The 15512-nt window shown below is 36.8% G+C and overlaps 1 protein-coding gene across 6 annotated transcripts in view; it reads right to left on the minus strand.

The window, feature by feature from the left end:
* Positions 1–15512, minus strand: part of CTDSPL (CTD small phosphatase like) — an 87944-nt gene that overhangs the window by 20424 nt on the left and 52008 nt on the right. For 3 of the 6 annotated variants that reach the window (XR_001295320.2, XM_013961763.2, XM_013961760.2), the window contains exons 3-4: positions 10239–10271; positions 3685–3786 (exon numbers count right to left, since the gene is read on the minus strand). Coding sequence is in view for 5 of the 6 variants with exons in the window: in XM_013961763.2 (XP_013817217.1) it covers positions 3685–3786; positions 10239–10271 (135 nt within the window). In the remaining variant the exon portion in view is untranslated. The remainder of the gene's footprint in view (positions 1–3684; positions 3787–10238; positions 10272–15512) is intronic. The other 3 variants (XM_013961762.2, XM_013961764.2, XM_013961765.2) reach the window with 2 other exon arrangements.

Consider the following 15512-nt stretch of genomic DNA (forward strand, 5'->3'; position numbering starts at 1 on the left):
GCAGCAGATGTTGAAAGCCTCGGCCCTTTTGATGACCACTAGGGCTAGCATGGCCTGAAGAACTCCTCAAACGTCTGCAGATACAAGCTAGTTTTTTCTTTAGCCGACATCAGACAATTTCCAAGATATGTCCCTCTTTCTACCTCTGAAACAAGACAAACAGAGGGACAGCTCAAATTTGTTCTCTGCATGGAGACTCTCAGGCAGAGAAGATGATATTCTGCAGCATCTCTAATTGCCAGAGAACAGGTACACAAAAGCATTCTGAAGCGTCACCTTAAAAGAAATACAAATGAACTTCCAGTACGACTTAGCCACCGAAGTTTTCAGGTGAGTGCCAGCTCTGCACATACTTTGAAGAGACTTGCACTCACTTGCAAAATTTATATATGCATGACTTCCTTAAGCAAGATGAATATTCTGTACAGACACAGAAAGCAGGAACAGTTCACTGCTAGCTGCAAAGGTTTTGAAGCCCATTGATCAAAACTCAGCTATGACTGAACTTTTTTTTTTGCCAATGGGGGAAGAGCAAAGAGATGTCGGAGAACACATTCTGTTCAGACAACTGAATTTTTGCTAACAAAGAAAATTTACCCTTAGACTTTGCAACACTAACCAAACTGCTCAACTACATATTTGCTTCCCCGACTTGTATTCTGGATACTACGCAGCTGCCTCCTTGGGACAATAGATAAGGAAGAAAGCATTGACTGGGATTCTGTGTTTCATCACAATGGGAAGACAGAAAAGTCCACAACAACTTGCTGGCTCAAGGTTTCTGGGGTTGCACACAAGTAGTACATACATACCTCAGCTGGAACCACACAGACAAAGCATGAAAGGCCATAACATTTCTACTAAAAATCTTTTCTTCACTTGAAAATATTTTTATTTAATAAAAAGCTTCAAAGTTTTAAACATGCTTTAAAAAAATCTTTCAAGGACAGTTCTGAGTATGTCTACATTCCAGACTTGCATGTGGTTTAATTTATTTTATACAGAACAATGTTTACATCTCCTTGATTTAATAATTTCTGATTTTTGCTTCTATTATTGTTTTATGATGGGAATCATAACTATAATGTCTATCTATTCCTTTTTACTCTTGCCAAAGCACCCCAAACTTTATTCCTTTAATATGCATTTAACATAAAAGACTAACACCTCTTAAAACTTCACAAATATTCAGGGGCATAAAAAGATGAGAATTATCCTCCTTCAGATGTTGCTGCTTTTGTAAAGAAGCACTTTAAAAAACCCTGCATCTCTGGTTGTGTTAAAAAAAGAAAAAAAAATTACCTGCATTTGAAATATGAAGCCTATTTCATAACCACATTATGCATTCCCAAAACATGCATGTGTTTTAAATAAAGCTTTTTGCACTTTAAAAAAGCACACATTTATGTATGCTCTTACAGCTTTTAAATTGAACCTGCCCGAGAACAGGCTTTAAATGAGGGGAAAAGAAAAAGAAAACACTAAAGAAACTGCAAAAGGAACATAATTATTCAGGAAGAGCAGTGTAAATATACGTATTAAAACTCCTGGTCTTCTGGAAATCATCAGAAAATTTTTAATGACCACGATGGCCTTACTTCAGCTGAAGCATCTCCTTTTCTATGTCACAAAATCCAAACAGCACCACTAAGTACACTGAACAGAGTATCAGATACTAAATAAGTAAAGCCATTACTCCAAAAACTGCTTTTCTGTTACGTACTGCCATCCCAGTGCTTCACATTATTTACCTGTGACAGCGTTGTCTTAATTAATATGACGCTAGTACTACAGAAATCATTGTAACTTTTGCCTAACGCATTTTACTTCAAAGGAAAAAAGGACCATCCTTCTCTTCCTAGAAAAAAAATACTGTTCAGCATTCAAGATTAAGTAGAATTAACTTTTCTTAGATATCATTTAATATCCATAAATATCATTTAAATACTCATTAAATATCATTTGAATAAATGGGATGATTAACTTTATTAAAACACGTATTTCCTTAAAATGATTTTAAAAAATACTTTATGAAAGACTTGAAGGGCATCTCATTTTCTTTCAAGAACCATAAAAACACAGCACAAAGTTATCCACAGCATTCAAAAAGAAACTTTCATTTTTACATTCCAGATAGTCTAATATTTTGTTTTTTTTTTTTTTGTAAATTTAGACTTTCACATTCAGTTTTCCCTTCCTTTTTTGACTCTTTCTTTAATTAGGAAGGCAAACTACCTCCCGTTCCAATCCAGCTGTGTTTCTAATTCCCTGGAAAAATTCTAAAGTGCCACTTCAGACAGGGTATAGAAGACAACAATCTGGAACTGAGGTTAAGAGATTCCTGCACACCACCACAAATTGGTATATACCACTAGGCACAATAAAGAAAGAGAAGAATCTTAGTTTCAGTTTGACTTGGAGGCATAGGAATATTTGTTCTAGTATCGCCATATAAGGTCATCTTTAAGTCAACAAAGATAGACTGTTGCCAAATTCTAACCACAAAATGAATTATGGTTTACATATTTAAATGCTGGCAACTAAACATTTGCCGGATTAGACTGTTGGATTTATGCTTGCAGTGAAAAATAGAGTGCAACCAAAATTAGAAGACTATAAAGCTAGTGGTAACTCTGGCTTGATACTGGTAAGGAAACATGCTATTGATTCTTAGAAGTTCTTCAACGTCAGTGTATAAAACTAGAAGATGCTTTATAATGCCTGACATTTGCTGATCAGAAAGACTACCAGTACTCTGAGTCAGTTTAGGTTATTTATATTACTGAGTTCTCCTATTCTAACTCTAGATTTATATAAACAATAGAAAAATACCACTACACCCACCACATGCAGAATTATGAAGGGGTTATGAAAGTTGCTTCTACAACATGACTGACTCATCAGGAACAGCTAAAATGCTATTTGATTTCCTGTTGTGAAAGCTCAATACTTAAAAACAGACCTAAAAACTATGTTTGGGACAGCAGACTGACATTTACTTACTCATAATACAGAAAATCTTCTTCAGCAGTGCAGCATAGCAATCACTGGTGCTCAAGAACTATTGGTTTAAGGCAAATCTACCTAGTCTAAAGCTGTGCTGAATTTCCATTCTCCTAGACTAGCTGCAGCATCATTTGAACATCGAAAACAAAACCATATTTTCAGAGCAACAGGTTTTGTACCTGTTAGATACAGCTCTCTGTTGGAATAGTTACTATTTAAAGCCATAAGGTCACTAATCATTTAGGCCTTGTTTCAAAGACCCCCTCAAAATCTGCCTCCCACCTTGCCAAAAGCAATGTTTGCGTTATTCCCCTTAAAGCCAAATTAGGATGAATAATCATAGAAGCGACATTGAAGCTGCTGCAAAAGAAGCTCATGATTACATATAATGCTGGATTTTAAATAATGAGCAACAGAAAAACTGACAACTGCTGAATGCCATGAAGGAATTAAATGGCTTAAAGCTACAAGCTGAAAAAAAAACCTAACGAGAAAGTGATCTGAAAGAGAATGTTTTCCTCTACGAAGAAATGCAATAGCAAATCAAAAGAGAATTTACCAGGCATCCTAGGATAGTCTGCAAGACTAGGTAACGTGCTAGTCTTAAGAGCTTTAATAGTTCCTATAGTGTTCACTAAAAGAATCAGGTCGCAAGAGATCCCTTAAGAATTTACATACCTTGAATGAACTGTGCACTAAAGTTTCATCTAAATCAATGACCACACACTTCTTCCCATAGTCTGATGCTGTCAGTTCTGGCAGGAGGTATTTAGCTGGTGGCTAAAGAAAAAAAGACAACAAGAAAAAAAAAATGTAAAAGCTATTAAAAGGGCATTTTTCCCACTAACATTACTATTCTGGTAGTACTCACTGGGGATTGAAATACATGAATCAAAGTTGAATGTTCTTCCGGGCTCACTGCAAGTACACATATGGAAATCAACGGTTCATGCAATACCCATACAGACTTTTCTGTTTTTTTAAATGAAAGACTTGTGTAGAATAATTTCCAAAGCATTGGAAATGAAGATGGCAAAACACTACTATTAGCAAAAAACAACACTGAAAAATGGAACATCTTTTCCCTGTGACACCCTTTCTAGACACCTCAGTTTTTGTTGCCTTTGGTGTCCTACTCCGAGTCAGTGCTAGTACTAGAAGCATACGTTTCTGTCCATATCACCCAGATGGACATTTACACAGATCATTATTTCTGTCTCCTATGATACATGCCAAGATGGAGAAACCAATTCTGAACAACATGACTAATTTTTATCTTGCAGAACATGTCTCCCTGTAACCTTTAGCACTTGTTAGGGTACTGACCAAGAGCTTTCACTTGAATTACGTTCAGAATCAAACCGTGAAAACTATAGGAAAGAAACCTCCCGCAAAACAAGTTTTGTTTTTTTTTTTAAACAGTATGCCGCCCTGTACAAAAATGGTACCAATTATACAATGTGAAGGAGGAGCTCCACAAAATTTTTCTGAAAGCAGTGAAGATTTTGGTATTGTATAGTTTCTGAAAGAACAGAAATTAGAGATAACTATCACTTGGAGCTGAAACACTGCTACACTGTCACTGGCTTAGAGATTTTTTGGTGAATGAAAAGGACCAGTTTTATAGAAAAGTATGAACAAGGAGAAGCTCAGAACTGACAGGAAATTAAATATACTAAGAATAGAAAAAATGAATATAGAACTCTGCTTCATTCTTTTGCTATTGTTTTATCTGTTTTATTGAGACAATGTTGCTATGATAAGGATGGATCTATCACATTCTTTGTTCTTTTTTGATACAATAGCCTTTTATAGAGGTATTTTCAGGGATCTGTGAGGTCACTACTTTTGCAGTTAGTGGTGTGATTACAAATGAATAGATTCCCACTGAGCACAATACAACAACAAGTACAGATTTTTTATTAATCACTGATTTATTTCAGATGGGTATTGGTCAATGATGCCCAGTAAGTTATTGTTTAAATGAAGTAACTAGCCTTAAAACAAACAAGATTCTGGACTTAAAAACAAACAGTCCTTAGCCAAAGTATAAGTTTTTGGGAGATTTTTAGGAGTGCTCACTGAAACTGTGGAAGCTGCTTAGCTTACAAGTCACTTAATGTATTTTCTCTCAGCACACATCTATCAATGACCTTCAAGGGAAAACTACTGCTGCTGAAGGTCTGTAGAGTATGCACTGTGATGCAGAGTCATCACAATGACCTAATTGCACCAGAATTTTTAGCATTAAATATATTCCAGCATTTAATACCATACCAAAACACAAATACAAGAAGAGTTGCTTTGATATATCCTCTCTAGGTTATAGAGGGTCCCACGTGCATATTAGTACCACAAGTAGTTGAGCACTACCTATGCTTGCTTGCTGGAGAATGTATTTGCACAGTAAGTTAGGAACAAATCTGAAGAATTTAGGTGTTTTACTCCCATCTTAAAATCTAAGATGTATTTAGGCACAACATATAATTATTCCATAGTAAGAAGTATAAAGACTTATAACCTAAACAGACAATAGGCTTATTAACCCCTAACTCCCCCAATTAAGGATGATATTCTTCAACATCCGTGCTTGGACAAAGATTTCTTTTTTCCACCAACACAGCTCTTTCCTCTGCTGCACAAATTCTTTTTCAAATTATAAATAAATATTTAGAATATATAACTTGGAAACAAATCTTTTTTCATTTATAAATATGCATATGAAAAATATGAGCACTGTAATGTCACAGTTATCTTTGACTTTTATGTGGAAACTAATAAGCCTGTCATCAGAAAAAAGAATGAACATAGAGAGGACTATGAAGACATGAGAACCTTAGATGCAAGGAACCTGGATTCCTCCGACTGTATGGCGACAGCCTATTCTCTTTTTTCTCATCCACCTGTAGCTCTGCTTTCTCAAAAGCAGCAGCTGGGAGAGGAGCAAGCTTACCTGCAACACCTACGCATACGTGCTGGTTACTACTATGGTTTCTCTCCCCTTTGAGTTTTGCTTTAGGAGACAATGTGCAAATTTCAACCTAACTTTATCTAACATGACTACACCTTCAGGTTTTTCTTGGGGAGAGTCACCCATTAGGGCAGGCCAAGCCTTTTACAAGCTGTGCCTTTTTGAATTCAACCTGATCCCACTTTCAAAGCAGGATACTGAGACATCTAGTCAACAGTTTGCACGCGTGAAGATCAGAAGCAAGTTTTCCCACCTCAAAAACTTCACCTATGTTGCCTTCAACCTTGAAAACACTTTTGCTCCCTGACAATCTAACAGGAATAAGAAAACTATTCTGAAGTTGAAGTTACTACAAGCTACGAGAATGCTAATATCTAATGTAGGAATTTGAAATTTTTGAGGCTTAAAGGATTTGCACATATGATATCAACCCATTTGTTTTGCCATTCCAGCTTTCTGATTCTAGAGCAATTTCCATCTATAAGGAATAGCAAAGCTTTTATGCAGAAACTGAGGGTACTCAATATTGTATTTTAATTCCTTCACTAAGCTGAGAAAAACTTGAGAAACATCTGGAGGAGTTGCAATTAGCAGGTTTTCATCATAGCTAATCATGAGTAGTTATGGATTTTTAATGACTTTTTCTTTTTAAACGTACTAGCTTAAAAATCTTAATTAAGATTTTTAAGAGTACTGAGTTGTAGCTAACAGCAACTCACATTTACTACATAATACTCTCAAAAGTACTGCAGACTTTCTATAAAATTCAGCAGAAAAATAACGAGTGGTATCTTAGTATTGCAAGACCCAGCTTGATCTTCAATTCCAGTATGATATAAATTGTATACAAGTTCAAGCTTTTAAACTAGTCACTGTTTGGGATTTATGCATTCCAGCCAGGTCTATTAGCTGATCAGCTTAACAGCCTTTCCAGGGAAAGGACTGCTTCACTGCCTCAGTTTACTGGAAATAGTATATTCCCTGATGAGCAACAAAACAAAACAAAAGAAACAAACCCAGCAAGCCAAACAGCAAGAAAACCAGACTTCTGTATGAAGCATAAACAGTGGGTCGACACAAGCCTTTCAAAAATTTATTATATAAAACAACCATAGTCCTTCTCCAGGTCTGCATTTCCCACAAAAACAAGCAGCAGAATTAAGTTCTTTGCATGCTGAAAATGTTCCCTAGCATAAGTGCAGCACATTTGTGTGAAATCATCCCTTCAGTTCACACTTTCGGTTGTGCACAGCACAGCTAATGATGTCTCCCAGCAGCCGTGCATAGGAGTACTCTAATAGATGATAAACTATTTCACCTTAAAACATATATATAGCTGCCAAAAGAAGCTAACTCCTGTTATGAAGCAGGCAGTTCACAAACTTCCTTCTAGAAAGAAGTTAAAAGCAAGAAATTGGCTAGATGTGGGTAGAGATAAGTGAAAACATATCCCAGTGCTAAATTTCAACTTTCACAGGGTTTCTGAAGACTATTTTCAGTGCCACTCCTGCAAAACTGGGATTTTAAATTGATCAAGAGAAATGGATACTGCAACTCGATCAGTTAGGCAGGTGCATGCGTATTGCTTTGCTTTGTGTTTTCATCCACCTTTTCATTCAAAAGAATAAAAACAAGTGCTCAAGCTGCTATGGCTCTACTGTGGTTTCTCTGTCGTATTCCTTTCTAGACAGGAGTTGCGTCATTTCCACTTTCTGAAGAACCTAACTTGAAGCTGGAATGTTTCCTGATCAGCAGTTCTATCAATAATCACGTGAAAGTCCACATTAAAGTTTCAGGCTTTTAAATTAAGCGTTGTTAATACAGACAAACTCTCATTCAGCAGAAAACGTACTTCACTGCTATTGCACGTGCATGCAAAGAGCAACGGAAGTTTTCCAACAGGTGATCTGAGCAGACAGCCAGATTTTACACATGCATGATAAAACTGCAGCAAACCTCGTTTTCACTGGAGACTTCAGCTTGGGAAGTTTACAGAAGAGAGGACGGTTAGCACTCTTTTCAGAATCACTCAGGAACTTTCTAAACACTTGAGGTGGTTACATTTGCAATGAACCATACAAAAATAAATGTCCGGTTTAAGTGTGGCCAGTCTTGTTCTGTCTGTTAAGATTTTCTCCCAATACATACATTACATGTAATTCAAAGAGCCTGTTCCTCATGCATGGCTCAGAGTAGCAACGCATCAAGACTTTCTGCCTTAACTGGTCTTAATCACAAGGTTAAGAGTGTCTCAAGTGAACCTCTAGGCTTCAGTGCCAACAGTCCTGTAACGCTGGCAAAAAGGACTTTAATTTTGGCATTTTCCAAATATAATGTTGGTTTTGCATCTTTGCTCCTACCACTTACCATATATGCATTTCTGTCTTTATTTAGGGGATTATGTACTAATTCTTTCTTGCCTCTGTTTGACAGTGAGAAGCACTGATATTCTGATAGTAAATGTCACAGAATTGCCTATTAACAGTAATTCCTTGACAACACTTGTATGTCCTGCTGCGAAGAGGCATCAGATGACACATGCAAAGAGGAATGAGCATATTTAGAGTCACCTACTCACTGAGAACCATATGTCATGAATGCTAAGATAAATTTACTACTTTAGCAAAATGCTGGGAATATAGTTAAGAAAAATTGCAGTACATCTCCAAAAACTCTTCTTGAAACTTTAGTAAAAACAATCTTCTTGAAACATTAGTATTCCTACCACTGCCCAAATCTCACAGAACATTGCTTTAACATCACAAATATTGTCCTAGAAAAGCATCTAATTTCATGCTTTAAGATGTTCGTATTTGAGAAAGCTGTACTGACTTCTAGCTGATAGCTTCAAAATGTTTTATTTCAACTTTTATTTCACTAATATCTATATTTATTCTTATTTAAAATTTTATTCTAGTTTACAGTACAGCCAGAACACCCATTTTAAGTTCAAATGACTGCCAATATAGCAGTGACCAATTGGAACTTGGCAGGTAAGTAAAGCAAAAGCAATTTAAAAATTGATATTTTCATAGATTTGAGTTTGCTGTTCACAGACCTGCAAATATACAAGTTATATGTATGTAAATATATACTATATATATATATATTTTTACATACATATTTATTTTTAGACCAAAGATTTGAGAGCTACTGAGACTTCAAACCCTCACTACTCCTAACAATCTCGGGGAGCGGGCACTGATTCATTACTACCATATTAGAAGTAATAGTATGGAATAATGAAAAATTTTTAACAGTTCTTAGATCCCAGAAAAAGCGGTGAAGGAGGGAAGCTATCTGCATAATTATAGTGATCTCCTGAAATTATTATGCTGCAGCACTAACGCGATTCTTACAGGAGGTCTCGTAATGTTAGGCTATGAGAAAGGGAAAGAGAAAAGGTGTCTCAGGGAGTCCTCAGGTCTTTGGAGCTACCAAATATCTCCAGAAAGAAGGCTAGGTCAGTAACTCCACACACAAGCTCTGCTACTTCCTAGAGAACTCTGCAAAAATAAAGTATTATAAATGGCAAAGAAGCTCTGAAAGAAAAAGTATTTGCTGTTTTTAAAAAGCATAAGTCTTCGTCCACGTTAAAAGAAAGTAGAAAATGATCATCTTTTTGATCAAAAATGGTTAGACATAACTAAACAACTTAAGTCGAACAACTTTTCTTTTATTCAGTTTTGAAAAATAATTCAGATGCCAAGCTGCATTCCAGGTTTAATCCAGGTAAGATAAGCAGAAACACTAAGGCCCATAAAACAGCAGCTGATAATGATAGCACCATCTTGAGCAAGTGCAGTAATGCAGCTATAGTCAGTATATTCTTCTTTTTCCTAAAATAAGTTGTCTCAAGACAAATTTAGTTTCTAACTCTTCTTTTTGAATCGAAACATGTGGAAATAGAAGGAGAAAAGTTTTTTTTGCAACTCTATCCCAGATAGTGCTGATGAGTCACCCTTTGTCTCTATTTAAGTAACTTCAACTTTCAGACTACTTCACACATTTTCAAAAACGATAAAAATTCAGAAACAAATTGAACTGGGACAAAGAATGAGAACTGTACAAAACCCAAACTCTTCTTTTATTCCCTGTATATTACCTGTAGTTCAATTCATCTCTGATTATACAATTTTGCAGATAGAACATAAAATCCTATAACATGCAACACAAAACAGACCTGTTAGACTGCAACATAAGATGAATCAAAGCAAAAGCTATGAAAATTATTAAAAGAAAAAGGGATAAAAATACATACACTTGGTATAGGCATGACCTGCATCTGGTCACCCTGGGGAAAAAGAAAAAAAAAAAAATTACTGTAAGGGTAATGGCTTTCAAAGGGTAGAACAAAGGTTTGAAGCAGTAAATGTAGCACTCAAACATTTTAAACCAAAAATTCAAAGTATTCAAGAAACCAGGATAAAAAAAAATAAAAACAGGATTTTGCATTTTAGTTGCTAAAATGATTGGTTAGTATATTGGTATTTATGATTTTTAGGAGACAGAACTGGTAAAACTCATGCTATGATTAATAAGAGATGATAATAAGAAAGTATCTGCATTAACTGTAACTTATTTCAGCTTTAAGTTATAAGATCTGCTAATGGGTATATATATATATATATATATTTTTTTTTTTCCTCTCTCTTTCTTTCCTGACTGCAGCAACAAGAAGCTCAACCAGACCTTGGCGGCAGGGCAAAAGCCCACTTCTTGAAGTGAACTTCCCTTGAGACAATTGCCTCAGAAAGGACTGCGTTTTCATTTATGCAACAGCAGGACGCCCGAGAGAGACACAAAGATGATAAACCGATCCAAGAAATCCTACTTTCTCCAGCTGGCAAGCTGCAACAGTATCCGGGTGCTCTTCCCACATTTGCACTTTTGTATTGTACTTGGAAGCACTGCAAAAGGCAAGACGACAGGACCTTGCCCAGCGTGACCTTTCCTTCTCCTCCTGGGACCTGACATGCTGACCTGGGACCTGAGGAAACAGTTACTTCTACCCGAAGCTTCCAAATGCAGCAAGGCTGATCACTGGGTCGCCAACTCGATATGTAATAGATTTGTGGGTGCGGGAATTTTATTTTCTTATCATCTCTCTCTCAAAAAAACAAGTGTTTGCTTTTTGGTGGCCACTGCACATGAAGAGAAAGCTGACCCTCCTAGCACAGATGTTGCTTAGGCAGAAATTATTTTATTCTTTCTAATTACTTTGAAAACACAGATTCTGGTTACCAACAAACTGATTTATCCGTGGAAGGAACTGTTTTTAAGATGAGAACTCTTCCAGCTGATAAGGTCCCGTGCTCACTTTTTTTGGAGTCTAACACAGTGTTGACACATAATGGCCAACAAAAATATCTCAGTTTTTAAAGCACTTAGATATATTTTTTATTGCTACAATAACAGAAGCTTTTACTGAAATTTGACCAAAAATGAAAGAAGCTGATGAAGAAGCGAAAGAACAGATACTACCATGAACTATTAAAACATTTACTTTAGTAAAAAAGTACCTATTAAAAAAAGAAAAAAAAAGAATTTGAATTTTCTGAAGATAATGGCAAAAAAAGAAAAAGAGAAAAAACATCAGCCTGTTAACGTCCACTTAGTGGAAGATCATCTAAAGTTTTTGCGTGCCATTTGACAAAGGAGCAAATTTGACTAGGTGCCAGTTGTTATCCTTGTTATCAAGGATATGGTTATGTAGGCAGAGTAACAGATTGTGAACCTGTCGCACCTCCTCCCCCCTTTAAGTTATTTTTTGCATTCATTGGTAGAGAGAATAAAATACAACGGGAGCTTCTTTTCTGTCAACAGATGAAAACAGCATATCCACAACCACAGTACAAGATTATTTTAACTGTGGAACACAAATATAGCTATGCATCATATCACATTTTCCCATAAATTTCAACAGGCATTGTTTGCAGGGTAACTTGCTTTCTATTTTGGCAATCTTTCGCAACAAGAGCTGTACCCAACGGTACTACTGACTTCCATGAGACTGCAGAATCTAAATTCGTTAAAGGAGCTGTATCACTGTTTGCTTTACTTTTCTTGGAGAAATTTCTAAATCAAAAACTTCTTGAGGAAAACAAGTGAGTTTCCGCAGTGGAACCCTAAAGGACATATGCAAAAATCAAAATGGTAATGATGACAATTGGGGAAAAAAAGCAGAAAGATAAATCCACAAGTATACTGGTAAAATGTAAGTGTTCATGAGCAGAGAAATGCTTTTTAAAAAACAAGTCTGCTGTGGGAAACTTAGTTTTAAAAAGTGCCCTGCCTTATTTCCTGATGCCTTGGAACAGGAAGGGAAGTAGGTCGTAATGCTACATTTTGAAATAAATGACAGACGACCGCATTTGTTGAAGTCTTTCCATGAGCTCCAGAGGCTGCTAATAGGACAAAGCTGCTCTGAGAATGCCACAATTTCCCCATTGTACGACCGAGATAGCCAGGAACTGATTTTTCTAGCCATTGAAATCAGTTTTTCATGGCACCATATACATACAAGAAATAATAGATCTTACCTTAGCTACCCAATTTTAGGGCAGCTAAGGGAAACATTTTCAGTAGTGCATACATACATTAATGTATGGTAGTATATGAGATCAGTAAGTGTCAAGTGACAGACTGTATTGGGCTTGTTTGAGAACAGTCTGTATTCAAAGGGGCTCAGGTGCCACTTACTTGGAGCTGCCCACCTACAAAGCAGGCTTATGGAACAACTAGCCAACAATTTTGTTTCACTTAAAATAACCTATTTACAGAAGACGATCAAAAGAACAGGTTTGCCATATTCAATTCTTTAATACAAGTTTATACTAAACTATGATAGGTTCTTAAATATATAAATATAAATAAATATATATTTTATATATATATTTTTCCCCCCACTATTTGATTCCTCCATTGATTGGATTATTGAGTTTTGTCTCTTACTGTAGAAGACTTTGTGGGGGAACAGGCAAAGAAAGAGATTAGAATGAGTAGGCAAAGACAGAAGAACCAAACATATCTATGCATAGGATTTTTTTGTTTTCTAAATAGATCTGCCATACCACATGCTGATGCTGATCAACGGAACCAAACACTAGGGATTTCTTGCTCTACTCAGTGAAGGTTAAGCAGGAGAGAGAGTGTCATTATTTATAGTCATCTCACTTGTTCTGTTTCACAGTGGAAAGCGAGACTGGGTGCCACGTCTGTTCTGAAAGCATGTCATTAATAGTCTCCCCAGCAAAGAGTCTGTGCTCACAGTGCAACTCTAGGTCTCCTGGAGAAAGGAAATACTAGTGCAGAGCTGAAGACTGTCCTCCTAGAACCCCTACTCTTCTCCCCCTGATGAGCTATATTCACATGGGATAAAGAATATCATTTCCCCAGCAATTTCAAGCTGTTACAAATGGAGTTCCCTGGAGCAAACAGTGTTGGAAGCAAGAGGTTAGATGACAACAGGTCAACAAAACAGTTTTCCAGCATCGCCTTGGAGCTGGCAGCACCCTGCAGCAGCAGCAAAAACAAAACAAAAACAAAACAAAACAAGAAACCCACCCACGCAACAGTAGGGAGGAGGAGATCTAACTTTTGTAGTTGCTAGGATGGGTGAGGTGGAAATCCAAGGACTCTGCCTTTCCGGCTTCATTCATCTCACAGGGAAAGCTGTGGGGGCAGCTGCTGGCCCCGGAATCACCTCTCTTCTGTCTTCTTCCCTGTTGAGGATGGATCAAGACCTTCTCCCCTAATCCAACAAATAAAGAGTCCTATTCCTCATTCACGCTTCATCTTGTGGAACACAAGCCACCTGCCTGATTTGTATCCAACCATGAATCAAAAGCAGAAATGATTCTGGTGGAACTGGGTTGCAAGTGAGATGGCAGTGCGCCTACGGACTTGTCAGAGCTCCCTCACTAACCACTACTAAAAGTGATGGGAAGAAAGAGCCTACTTGCGTCTAGCTTTTCCTCACTTTTCTCTCTCTCCACTAAGCCTGCAGATGAAATCGGTATCTGCAAACACTTCAGAACTCAGGTAACAAACTCCCCCAGAATAAAACTTAACCCAGAGACATACCCAGGAATCACAAATTGTGCCAAACTGCTAAATTAAAAAAAAACCCAGGAATTGAGATTTGAATTTACTCATAGGAAAACAAAAACACTCCCCCTCTCCCAACACTCCTTCCCCAAAAAGCTGGCTGGAAGGTCTTGGTGAGCTGCCTGCTGCTGAGAAAGCAGGAAAAAATTAGCAAGAATTTCAGAAGGCTGAACACTGTGTACTCCCCATGGCATGTCTGAATCTGCATCCAAGCTGCAGACAGGCTGATATGGCCATTGTAATAGATACTACATCTTAGAATGTATCTTTGTGCTGGATTAAAAAGCCGTAGCATTTTAAGAAAACAAACAAGCATACAATAGTTTCACTAAATACAAGTTACTACTGAAAAATGCCATATTGAAACTTTGGAGGCAGAATGGACCATTCATTATCAGTATTAGAGTCACACTTGAACAAGCAGCTCCTCAGTGAGTAGACGTTCTAAAAAATGAACTTCATACTTGAAAGAATTTTATTTTCCCCCCTCTACTGGAATAGAAGTCAGTGCTGTAAAACTCTGCTTATTCAAAATCATCCTCAGTTTGGCGTTTCTTCCAATCCTATGGAAAAATGACATGGCACTTAGCTAGCCAAGCATCATTTGGCAAACTAAAAAATGAAGCACTAATTTGATTTTTTTTTCCTAATAGTGAAAAAAAAATCACACAGAATTACTCTGAAAAAAAAAAAGTAGACATGCCTGTGTTTTAAACTGGTTTATAAAATACCCTTCTTTGCTTTCCCTCCTTCATAACAGGTTAACATCAAAAGAATTGAGACTCCTAATTAGAAGCAAGCAAGCTTGTTGCATCAATTTTAAGAATATGCCAGGACCAACCTACAGCAAACACTGAGTTTCTATGAAACCAGCAGAAGCTTTCCCAGCTTCTTTCCTTTCTGTAAAGGAGTCTTTAACTCTACCTACCACAATTCCACTGAACACTAAAAGACAGAAGGAAAGTACACCCAAACCATTTTATACTACCGTCTCTAATAGCAACTATTTAACATTACTGTGCAATTTCCTTTTTCCATTTTTGAAGGAAAGGGTCACAACACATGGACAGATCTGGCCAAGGTCAGAGGTCATCCGTGATGTGACAAATAATAAGACCTCAACACAAGAGTGATAGCAGATATAAGCAGAGCGACCATTTGAACAGTGCTCCACAGAATTTAAAGTATTCCAACCTGGTGGGCAGACTCGTGCAACAAGAGCTTTCATTGAACAACAGAAGAGTTTAAGCAGCATGTTGCAAGGCGCTCTCTTCTTTTCTACAAGAAGTCATCTTGTCTTTCCTGACTATTTAGTTTCACCAGTTTAGAACTTAAACTCAGTAAATAAAAAAAGCGGTATATAAAAACACATACAAAGCTTATTAGCCTTCAATATTGCATTTAAAATATAAGTGTTATAAACTTA

This window comes from Apteryx mantelli, chromosome 2 (genome assembly GCF_036417845.1).
Source record: "Apteryx mantelli isolate bAptMan1 chromosome 2, bAptMan1.hap1, whole genome shotgun sequence".
NCBI lineage: Eukaryota > Metazoa > Chordata > Aves > Apterygiformes > Apterygidae > Apteryx > Apteryx mantelli.